Genomic DNA, 11,772 nt, shown 5'->3' on the forward strand with positions numbered 1-11,772 from the left:
AGAAATTTCACATTTTGGAGGTTTATTTAATCAGGATTGTGCTGTATTGATTCATCGTTTTATTTTCTGTTCTTTAGCTCAGTTAACACGATCTGCTAGTAGGCTACTACATTGATTCAACGTCTGTTGACGTTTAATCAACGAAAAAGTGGCAGATTTGTCGGCTGGGAAGTGCGCAATTTCACAGTCGAACAGTCACAACAAAATAAATTTATCCTTTCACATGTTGTTCTTTCTTCTTGGTAGCAGCTATGTATTAACTGCTACCCAACCTGTCTTCTTTCTAACTTTCGACTCAAGTTCCACATGTGTTGAGTGAAGATTACATATTGTCAACAAGCGACTGGATCAATTGTGAAGTGGAATAGTCACTGCACGAGTGTGGCATGGAGGAACAAACCGTAGACCACACCATCTGTAACTGCGCCATCTACCATGCGCCAAATGGTGTGCGTGGTCTGCGCGAATTGGATGACGAATCAATTCAATGGCTGCTCGACACCTGCCTAATCATCTAGACCGCGTCGCCGCCACTGCCCAAGGGTGGTAAAAGGCAGAGCTCCTCGACCCCTGGAGTGGCGAAGAAGGTTCAAACAAAGAAGATCACATCGTAAAAGGCCGAGCCACGTTTTCGTTAAGCAGCGAAAACACGAGTTAGTGAATAGAGAAAAAATAATGAGAGATTGTCGCTCAAGCATGACAGTGCATCGCAATGATGACGTCACCATTGCGTCACAGTCCATGTTACAATTCGGGACAAATAGCTGGGCAATAATTTCGTGAACACATGTAGGCCTATTGCATAGCATTTTATATGTAGGCTACCATCGCTACAGCTTTTGTTATTGAACTTAAACGAGTGGCTCAACTTTCCTCATACCCCGGCTCAACTTACCACGTGGGGTAGGTAAGTTGAGCCAAAATGACGTAATATTTAAAACATGTTTTTTTTTAATATTGTTATGAGTTATGAAAAAAAAATTTTTGTTAAATTAAGGCCAAAGCATCAACCATTATGCTGCCACTTTCACTTTTATTGTAAATCTAGCGGTTTTCTTAGTAGAAGCGTTTAAGTAAAAAGTGGCTCAACTTACCTCATCCTCCCCTACCTGTTTGATTGTTTGTACAATGTACATAAACCATCACTAGGCTAGAAGGTAGCCTATCACCAAATTACACATTTTCTTTATGTTTTTTTAAAAAGCCTATAACTTGTTCACTGGGAAAATGTAAAAGCTATAATACTATCCTATGTAGGCTACACTAGGATTAATGTGTTCTTTAGTTTGTCTATTGGGAATATTTTAATAACAACTGCTACTTTGAATGATTTCATCACATAATATTCATACTGATTTTTACTTCATTGAGCTGTAATTACTCCATATGTGTGAGAAAATTACTGTAAGAAAGTTTGTTAATACAAAATATTTTAATGGTCGTTATGAGAGGATAATATAAAACAATCTCAAACCTGAGAACGATTTGCTCTCTATAAATGCTATCATGTAGGCCGTAGGGGAAGGTCGGGTTAGTTGAGCCATTTTTTGCATTTTTGCAATTTTTTTTTATATGAGTTGCTTTTATTTCTTCATTCACAGTGCTCTACTTTCTGCGTATATTAAACAATATTCGTAGGAAGTACAAGCCTTATCGAACGACGACAACCGGGTCCACAGGTGTTTAAAAACTAGTAGTCAAATGGCTCAACTAACACCACGGTACGGGTTAGTTGAGCCACAGCCTGGGGTTAGTTGAGCCTCATTTATTATTTTTGAAAACACAAATTTAATCACGTTTCTTTTCCAAGCCTTAGTTTATATTTAAAGTAATAATATCAATGTATGAAAACAGGTTAACAATTGGGACATCTGATTCTAAACTGGCCCAAGTTAATTTGGGCCAAAAATGAGGTTTTGATAAAATCTTGCAGAAAACGATATAAGGTTGTTGCTGACAAAATTTGGAGTCTTTAGACCAGGGGTTCCCAACCGGTGGTACGCGTACCACTAGTGGTACGCGAGAGCTTTTCAGGTGGTACGCGAGCAGCTCTCCGTTGCATGCGATATGTAGTAGTATTGTCAAATAAAGTAGACCTATTGCAACAATTATTTAATTTTGAGTTTCTAAAATATGCGAACAACACTTTTATTTCCTTTCGTACTAAATTCTCTGCACTCAGTAAGCTACTTTTGTCGATCTTGCTCCCTGCTGTCATTGTTATTAATACAATGCTGCTGTGCGTACTTAATGGTGTCTGTGACGAAGCTATTATGTGTGCAATGTGGTCTGTGCAATTGCAGAATTGCGTTTATTCTGATGTTGGTTTTCCGACGTGTAGTGGCTGAATCCTGAACAGCATTACATTTTTGTCTAAATATTTGAAAATGTCGAAGCGAAAGTATAGCGCAGATTATATTAAGTATGGCTTCATTGCTATTCAACATCGTAGAGATAGCTTACCTCAGTGCGTGATCTGTATGAAAACCCTTTCAAATGCAGCTTTGAAACCAAGTTTGCTTAAGCGGCATCTTGAGTCCAATCATGGGGAGAACGTGAAGCGACAGCGCATGGATCACACAGGCCAGTTTTACCGAAATAATGCCGACATTGTGAAGGCATGCTATGAAGTATCTCTTCTGGTGGCCCAAAACAAAAAAGCTCATGTCATTGCGGAGTCACTTGTTTTGCCAGCAGCAAAGATATTAGTCAGAAATTTGATTGGAGAAGATTCAGTGGCAAAGTTGGATAGTGTATCGCTTTCTAACAATACCGTGAAACGACGCATCGAGGAAATGTCAGTTGATATCACTAACCAAGTGATTGCAGGAGTAAGAGATTCGAAGTTTGGATTTGCCTTACAACTTGATGAATCCACAGATGTCACAAACTGCTGCCAACTGCTTGTCTACCTCTGCTTTACACAGAACGATGCTGTAAAAACGGAATTATTGTTGAATCATGAGGTGTCCACTGTCCACTACATCAAAAGGAAAAGATATTTTCAACTCTTTGGATAATTTTTTCAAGGAAAATGAACTGGATTAGGGAAATCTTGTCGGATGTACGACAGATGGGGCTCCCTCTATGCTCGGTAGAAAGTCTGGATTTCAAGCCCATGTCAAAGCTGTGTCACCTCGCGTCATAAGTGTTCACTGTTTCATACACAGGTTTGCTCTTTGCACAAAGGTTCTTCCTGCAAAGTTGTTAATGTGCTTGAACAGGGTAGTCAAAATCGTAAATTTTGTTAAAACATCAGCTTTAAGTACTCGATTGTTTAAGGTTCTTTGTGAAGATCTCGGCTCAGACCACACTTGTCTCCTCTATCACACAGAAGTGCGCTGGCTCTCTCGAGGAAATACAACTAAGCGTCTTTTTGAAATGAGGAATGAATTACTTTTATTTTTCCAACAGAAAGACCATGAATTTCAAAACGATCTGGAGGACGAGGAATTCATTGCAAGATTGGCTTATTTGTCAGATATATTTGAAGCCTTTAATCTTTTAAATCTGTCATTTCAAGGGCAAAACTGCACTGTTGTAGACTTTGTTTCAAAACTGGGAGCTTTTATCTATAAGGTGGAATCATGAAGGAAAAATGTGAAAAACAAGCGCTATGTTATGTTTAAATTTCTGTCAGCCCTTGAAATGATGATGCGTTCTGCGCTGTGTGGTGTAATGGACTCTGTGATGTTTTGTTGGTAATTTTGCTACTTTCGCTGACTTTACATCCAGATTCATCATCTTGCAAATAATTTAATATTGGATCAAATTAGTTGTTTTGAAAGTAGTGGTACGTGTTGACAATCCGTGGTGGCTAAGTGGTACGAGAACATAAAAAGGTTGGGAACCCCTGCTTTAGACGAAAAAATTTTTTTTTTATTAAGTGTCCAAAAGTAAACCAAGTTAACTTGGTTTCTTGGATAAAAAAAAATATTATTGCAAGAAAATCCAAAGATAACTTGGGCCATTCTTGCATTTACGATACTGCAATTTTCACCAAATCAATAGAACCAAGTTATAGCTTGTAATAATTGATTGCTTGGTAACACTGTACTGCGCATTTTTTTTAAGTATCTACTGCTTTGTTAACGATGATGTGATGATGTGGGAGCAGCAGGTGAGGAAAATCGCAGGTAAATGATGATGTGGGAGCAGCAGATGAGGAAAATCGCATGGTGGTAAATAATGATATGAGAGTAGCAGATGAGGAAAATAACGTGCTGGTGATAAATGATGATATGGGAGCAGCAGATTAGGAAAGTAGCACAGTGGTAAATGATGTTGTGGGAGCAGGAGATGAGGAAAATAGCATGGTGGTAAATGATGATGTGGGAGCAGGAGGTGAGGGAAATAGCATGGTGGTAAATGATGATGTGGGAGCAGGAGATGAGGAAAATAGCATGGTGGTAAATGATGATGTGGGAGCAGCAGATGAAGAAAATACCGTGGTGGTAAATGATAATATGAGAGCAGCAGATGAGGAAAATAGCGTGGTGGTAAATGATGATGTGGAAGCAGCAGATGAGGAAAATAACGTGCTGGTGATAAATGATGATATGGGAGCAGCAGAAGATGGAAATACCGTGGTGGTGAATGATGATGTGGGAGCAGGAGATGAGGGAAATAGCATGGTGGTGAATGATGATGTGGGAGCAGCAGATGAGGAATATAATGCTTCAACCTCCACTCTAGTGAGCATAGGTGCGTTTGCAGGTTCATCATTATCGGGTTGTTTTTTTGTTTGTCTAAAAATTGCCTACTAATTTAAAAGTGATTTTTATTTGTGTTTGTTAATTTTTTTTAATGATAGATTAACAACAGGGGTTTCATGCAATATTAGGACAAAAGCACCGGAGATCCAAAGTACGGAATGAAGGGGAATGGAAGAAGGCTTTAGCAAAGAGGAAAAGAAATAGGCTAGTCGAGAAGGAAAACAATTTAAAGGTATATCGGGGGTTACTTATGTCATTTAAAATAAAATAAAAATCTGAGAAGTAGGCTAGGCTAAATTAATTTCAGTATAAGATGAAAGTAGCCTACTCTTCTATGGAGCGAAGGTGTAGTCTGATGCATTGTTGTCGGTCTTAATAAAATATTATTATATTTGTTTAATATTTTACACATGATTTTGCAGAGTATCGTTGTGATTGTTGGTTCAAGCAGTGCCACATAGTAACACTTGAAGAAAAAGAAAGTATATTCAATAAATTATGGGATTTAGAAGATTATGATGCTCAAAACTACCACATTTTACAATGGGTGAAAAATGTCCCCAAAAAAAGTGAAAAAATAAGAAATTCGGATGACTCTTCCACTTCCAAAACAAAGAACAACACACGGGTGTATCAAATAATGGAAAAACGTGTTTGTAAACAACTTTTTGAACAAACTCTTCAAGTTTCTTCAGGTAAAATCACTCGGCTACTTACAAAGCAACAGAAAAATGATGTCACGCCAACAGACCAAAGAGGAAAACACAACAATCACTCCCGGATAGCAGAAGATGTAGTATGCATTTTCAAACAAATGTTTCAAAAAATCCCCAAGTATAATTCGCACTACCACAGAGAACGGCACGATTCTTCCGCTGTGTGGTTAGCTTCGGGTATTTCTAAAACTAATTTGTACGATTTATTTCGCGAAGCAACTAAACAAAAAATGTAAAAGTTCACAGTTACGAGTGGTTCCTCCATCGCTGGAACAAAGACTTTTCGCATGTAAAATTGTACTCTCGTGCTTCCGAGAGGCTACATGCAGCACATTCCATGAGTTGAAGGCAGTTGGGAATTTTTCTGCCTTAGAACAACATTACACTCTTGCTTATGCCGCACGAGATTTGTTAAGAGAAGATTCAAAACAAAAAACAACAATAACATTTGATATGGAAAAAACGCACCTGCTACCGTTTATACAGACCAGTAAGGTATTTTATTTGAGACAACTCTGGCTATATAATGAAGGAGTCCATCACACGGCTGACAAAAAAGGATATATGTATGTTTGGCTGGAAAGCGAAGCCAAACGTGGCTCCGACGAAGTTGGCAGTGTGCTAATCAAGCACATAAAATCGCAATGCTCCACATGGCCAGAAATAACGCTTTGGAGCGATTGCTGCGGAGGACAGAATCGGAACCACAATGTGACTTCAGCTTTGATCTATTTGGTCAATGATCCTCATATCAGGCTCAACAAAATCACACATCGGTTTTTATGGTCAGGTCATTCTTATTTGCCCAATGACAGTGACTTTGGTTTAATCGAAAAAAAGAAATCATCAATTGCCGCCTTATACACCTCGAAGGATTATTATGATTTAATTATAAATTCAAGAAAAAGAAACAAATTCGAAGTCCACCACATGGAGAAAAATGATTTTACAGACATTGCAAAACTCACCAAAATTTCAAAACCTGGGAAAGCAATGGACACTGAAAGACAAAAATATAGCTGGAGAAAGATTCACGAAATGGTTTACCATCGCGGATCTTGTGGATTTTCATTCCGATACAACTTCAGCGACGAACTACGCCATGTCCAACTACATCAAAGGAACACAAGAAGCCATTCCGACAACATGTCGCCTTTGTACCCCGAAGATGTCAACATTAGCAAGGCCAAATACTCCAAAACAGAATGGAGATCCTATCAACCTTGTTGAAAGACTGATCGAAGCCAGCGGATGCCAAACGATTTGGCTACACTGGCGGCGGAGACAGTTACAATAATAATAAATACGATGACTTGATAACTTTGCTGCCATATATTCCTCCTATATACCATGCATTCTACAAGAACTTGCCACATTTAAAGGAGTAGACACGTTTGTGTTCTTTACCGTTGTGTTCTTCCTGTTAATATACTGGCTTCAGAAGCACTTCTGCTTCACACTAGTTGTTAGTAATTTAGCGCTTAACAATGTTGATCAGGTACTGCAGTTTTAAACAGCTGTGGAGTTAGTCATAATTTGGCTTGTCCGGAGATGGAGTTGTTAAAAAAAGGCCTACTCCGGCTTGATAAACAATAAGATTTTTGTTTGCATTTTTTTTCAAAACATTGTTTCTTGTTTTCCGTATTAAGCTCTACAACTTTACCGACAAATAGATGTGTTTGTTCTTGTTAGTTTTGTGAAAGTCGCCATTTCGATTTCGATCACAAATTAAGTGAAATTAAAGAAAAAAAAGTCTGGCAACACTGAAGTCGGAGTCAGCAAGCTATAAATCGAGTGGGAATCGCATATTTTTTGCCCACTTCTGCAGCCTTGGTTTTAAAGTTATGAGTTATGTTTCTTTTATAGCCTGTAATGTTGTTCATCGTTTGTTCTTTCAGTATTTCGTTGTGTGGTGTTTTTTCCATATTTTAATAAAAAGGTATTAAGAGCTTTGTTTTTCGTGTAGCCTAACATAAAAGCAGGCAAAAATATTTTTTTAAAACGCAAAATTTTTGACTTGGGCCACTTTTCTGTTGTAAGAAAAGCTTTTATTATCTGTACCAAGTTAACTTGGGTCGCTAGTTTTGACTTATCTAATCATAGAAAAGTGGCCCAAGTTAAAACTTACGTAATAAACTACGATGACGTCATCACTCAGTCAACCAATTATCACAAACAATTTCTTGCTTACTCAAGTTTTCTCACATGCAAGATGAAGATTGCAAACCTTCAGTGACAATTTTTATCACAGCATGAATCTTTAAACTCGATTATCTCAAAACCACTTTTTTTGACTTGGGCCACTTTAGAATCAGACGTCCCAATTGTTCCAAGAGTCGCTCGTAACTCAATTTGCAGATAAAATAATGAAGGTATTGCTACGGCATCCAAATAACACCATTTCATTATAGCTTGACCACGTTTATGAGCTTTTATTGAGTTCTATGTAGTTCAAAGAGGTTTATTGGACCGTAAACAGACTTATCCAAGCAAAAAAAATACTATTGGACACACCTCTATTTTCAAAATCTACTTTCCAAGGTCAAAACACAACTTTTTAACTTCAGCACCACAAATAATATCAATCGTCAACTCAAACCAGACGGGAGACCACGCGATGAAAAACTTTAAGATCACGTGATGATAAAATGTGGTTACCTCACAACATTTAAGAATTAAAAGGGGTGGATCAACTAACCCAGTGGCTCAACTAACCCGAGCTTCCCCTAGCCTAGATTTGTGAACAACCGCCACGTAAATTACACTGGTCAACACAACTTTTCTTGCATGGAGTTTTTCAATGGATTTAAGGTAATCTGGGGGTGCTAAATCCGAATCTGGTGTTAATTTTTGTTCATCACATCACGGTATTGAGATATTAAAACTTTTTTTAAATTTGATATTTTTACCGATTTGCAATGGGAGGCAGCTGTTCCCTTAAGAATGTTTTTCCAAAACTATTTTTGTGATTGCACCCTTTTCGATCATTATTGACAGCAGTAGCCTATACAAACACTAAGTAAATATCAAAACGTATAATGAAAATAAATAAAAAAAAACATATAAAACATAGCCTATAAAATTTTACTCTATTTGAATAAGACCCTTCTGGTGATCCGTTTAGGTGAAACAGGCTGTTAAGGATTCAGATAGTAATAACTATATTTGATTTAAGTCGCTCTGCTTTGCTTTTTGCTTAGCATTGAGCACTTTTTGTAGTACCGTATTAATAGTTTTCATTGTTTTAAAACATATAACATGAAAACACTAAATGGATATCTTATGAAAGCATAGCATAAACGGCCATTGACCCTTACGTACATGGTACGGCATAAACCGTTTATTCAAGTCTGGGTACACCAAGGATCAATACTTTCCCCTCTGTTATTTGCTATACGAACAAAGGGATGGCTTGCACTGTAAAGTCATTGTGCAAATCAAGCATGAATTTGAAATATTCTAAAAAATGTGAACACCCAAAAACAATGTCACCGTACGTACAGTGTCACCGTACACTGATGAAGAATGAGGCGGCCAAGGTCAGACGGAAATTCGTAACCGGTAAAACAAGAAGAACGGTGTTAATGGGTCTGCTTAATGTCCTTCCCCATGGCTTTTTGCATTATGCTGGTTCAACGCAATGTTGGCAGCTAAGTTGCGCTTTCTTTTAGCTGGCTTGCTTGCAAAACCTAGCGGCGGTCGTCCTTTACCAACAGGAGCTGAACCTCTTGAAATACCAATTCTTCGCCGAGCTATAGAAGTTGGCTGGCATTTAATTCGCCTTCCACCACTCGTCCTGGGTATCGAATCTTTGCCAAATGTATGCAAGGCAGAAATGATTTGGGCATCAGTGCGAGATGCAGAGAGTGTGCTAATGAATTTATGCAACGCTGTGTGTAATCCTTCTGACTGCAAATTCGAAGCTAGCTTTTCATTCAAAACACGGGGTACTTCTTGTAACAGCGCTACATTTTCTGCAGTGTAGTCATACCCCTGTGCTGCAATGTCAACAGCATTTTCCTCAACACCTTCACTGAGAGCTTCTTGAAGCGATGGTGCGGTACTTGTAAATGGTGTTGCAGCATCGCCTGTTTCCATCAGCCCACTGAAAAAGCTTCGTGGAGGCGCTTTCTCACTTCCCATTGCAATGCAAACGTAGCGATGTTTTTCCTCCATCGTGCCTTGATAAAGCACATCGGAATTTAACTGTTGGTGGAGCAAAATGTTTTTTGATGTTTGCACATTGCTCCATTGCAACCAACAAAACAACTGCATATGCCAGGTAGCAAGTCGACATTGTACAGGAGAGTTGCATCCCTTTCGCTGATAAATCTAAATTTTGATGGGTCTCCTGTGGTAATGATATGTTGTGCGCTAAGCGGTGGAGTATCCAGCAAAATTTTCTTTTTTCGATTAAGTACCACATTCAAAATTCTGTGGACGAAGTACTGGCTGTACACTTCCGTAACAAAGTGCAGCAGCTGCCAAGCATTGTACGCCTTGCATCTGCAAATACAACACACGTAAGTTCCCGCCGTAACAGCTGAAGTTAACGACACAAAACTTGAGTAGCTTACCTGTTGAACACGACATCTATGATGATGCAAATAGTTGATTCACAGCAATTGTTCGTGTTTTGGCCACGGGTTAGCAAACCACTGCGATATGCCAAGCACCAAGCTTCCTTCTTCTCCATCCATCTGCTAACATACCTAAACACAGCATATAATTCAGAAAGTGAGACACTTCTTGAACCAAACGTAGGCTATGCCAGTGAACAGCAAGAAGCCTAGAAAGAAGTTTGGGGGGTGGGCACCAAAGTTTTAACGACGCAAAATTTGTAAGATAATATTTTTCTAGACCTCTGCTATGTTTGGCGTACATTGTTTTTCGTTGTGATGATCAGAAATAAAAACAAACTGAACTGAATAAAACCAACAATATAAAATTGAAGGGGAAAAAGGTGACGTTGGGGGGTTAGCCTCCCTTCATGATTTGTAACAAACACTTAAGTTATCATATTTACTTCAGGAAAGTATTGCATTGCAGTTCGATACTCATTTCCTCCAAAGTGATGTACTTTGCGTCGCACTCTTCTTCCGAACGGCTATATAAAATATCTTTAAACAGCTGCATGAAAGTTTGTCTGCTTTCTTTAGGAATGCCATTTTTGGTTGAAAGAAGCCAACGCCAAACAGCCTAGAAACAGAACAGGAAAATGAATGATTGCAAACTATACAACATTGTCTGCAGCACACCAACTTTGCAAATAATGAATTGTAGGCTCGTGAAAGAAAATTGTTATTGTGTGAACAAAACTTACTTGAAAAACATGAAAAATGCACAGCAATTTTCTGCTGTGTGGCCAAACAGTGGTCAACGCATTGGTTTCTGCTGCGCAATCATCTGACATAAAAAGTGCAGGAGCCCCATTGGAAAAAAAGCCATAGTCTTTTGTCATGTCTTGAAGCAATTGGAAGCCTGTCATTGTAAAATGTTAATGTTTAAAGGTGTGTTATTTGTTGTCGAAGATATCTTAATTACATAGAGGAACTGTCTAAAGCAAATGTTCTCGAACTATACATTGCGACGCCCTGCTGGTGCATTGTTGTAGGGCGTCACATAATGATTTCATTTCGTATCTAAACGCGATAATCTAATTTACTTTTCCACGAGACAAATGAAGACTGAAAGCACAAATAAATTACCCAAATTATCGGGTGCGTACTACTACGTACAATTCCAGTACACTTTACCAATGATGCTGCAACGGGAAAAGGTTGAAAACCACTGCCCCAAACAATCAAACCTACCTTCATTATAGCTTCTTTGATCTTGGTGAGAAGACACCACTGCACCAAGAGGCATGGCACCGAGAGGCGAGCCACATAAGAATACAGTTAGTGTGCTGTTGGTTTGGTCCAGACTGGAGGTCGAATCGACAAATACAACTTCACTCGCTTGCTTCAAGTTTTTGTGGACACGCTTCATGAGTGGAGTTACAATCGCACAAACAAACGACGAGTCAAACTTGTGAAGTTACACACCAGCTTCAGCTTCTTCAGCAAATTTTTCAATGGCCCGATATAAATCTACACCAGATGCACCACCAAACTCTTCATGCCTCCACTTCTTCCATAAATAGTAAACATGCTTTGGCTTTGGGCTTATAGAAGAGTTAGCAACAGCAGTTAGCCCTTCAGTGGCCAGTAATTTGCTCTCATGGGCGGATATTGCTTGGGCTGCAGAGAGTCCTTGCATAAAGTACGATTTGAAGTGGTCTTCCACTAATCTTGTAGGCTTGAGTAAATGCAAATTTTCTGCTACATCAAGAGCATGGT

At 38.7% G+C, this 11,772-nt stretch overlaps 3 protein-coding genes across 3 annotated transcripts; 1 reads left to right on the forward strand and 2 right to left on the reverse strand.

Moving 5' to 3' along the window:
• The first annotated feature begins 2,387 nt into the window (after positions 1–2,387).
• Positions 2,388–3,020, forward strand: LOC145785240 (zinc finger BED domain-containing protein 5-like). Its single transcript, XM_082596924.1, has one exon. The coding sequence runs from the start codon at positions 2,388–2,390 to the stop codon at positions 3,018–3,020; it is 633 nt and encodes a 210-aa protein (XP_082453050.1).
• Positions 3,021–8,787: 5,767 nt separating this feature from the next.
• LOC145786010 (uncharacterized) lies at positions 8,788–10,527 on the reverse strand. Its single transcript, XM_082597700.1, has 3 exons — positions 10,458–10,527; positions 10,009–10,143; positions 8,788–9,937 (listed from the first exon to the last, which is right to left on the reverse strand). Exons 1-3 carry the CDS (start codon positions 10,490–10,492, stop codon positions 9,634–9,636), a joined length of 474 nt encoding a protein of 157 aa, XP_082453826.1. The 5' UTR covers positions 10,493–10,527; the 3' UTR covers positions 8,788–9,633.
• Positions 10,523–11,772, reverse strand: LOC145785242 (uncharacterized; the record flags this gene model as incomplete). Its single annotated transcript, XM_082596925.1, has 3 exons — positions 11,245–11,772; positions 10,755–10,912; positions 10,523–10,630 (listed from the first exon to the last, which is right to left on the reverse strand). Coding segments are annotated over exons 1-3 (444 nt in total), but the record flags the coding sequence as incomplete, so codon positions are not given.

The sequence above is a fragment of the Aplidium turbinatum genome, chromosome 16 (assembly GCF_918807975.1).
Source record: "Aplidium turbinatum chromosome 16, kaAplTurb1.1, whole genome shotgun sequence".
Lineage (NCBI taxonomy): Eukaryota > Metazoa > Chordata > Ascidiacea > Aplousobranchia > Polyclinidae > Aplidium > Aplidium turbinatum.

Coding starts and splice junctions, on each gene's coding strand:
- LOC145785240 (XM_082596924.1), top strand. CDS start 2,388: ATGTCGAAGCGAAAGTATAGCGCAGATTATATTAAGTATGGCTTCATT.
- LOC145786010 (XM_082597700.1), bottom strand. CDS start 10,492: ATGAGTATCGAACTGCAATGCAATACTTTCCTGAA. Junction 10,144..10,457: donor CAATGCAATACTTTCCTGAA/GTAAATATGATA, acceptor TGCTGTGTTTAG/GTATGTTAGCAGATGGATGG. Junction 9,938..10,008: donor ATAGATGTCGTGTTCAACAG/GTAAGCTACTCA, acceptor TTGTATTTGCAG/ATGCAAGGCGTACAATGCTT.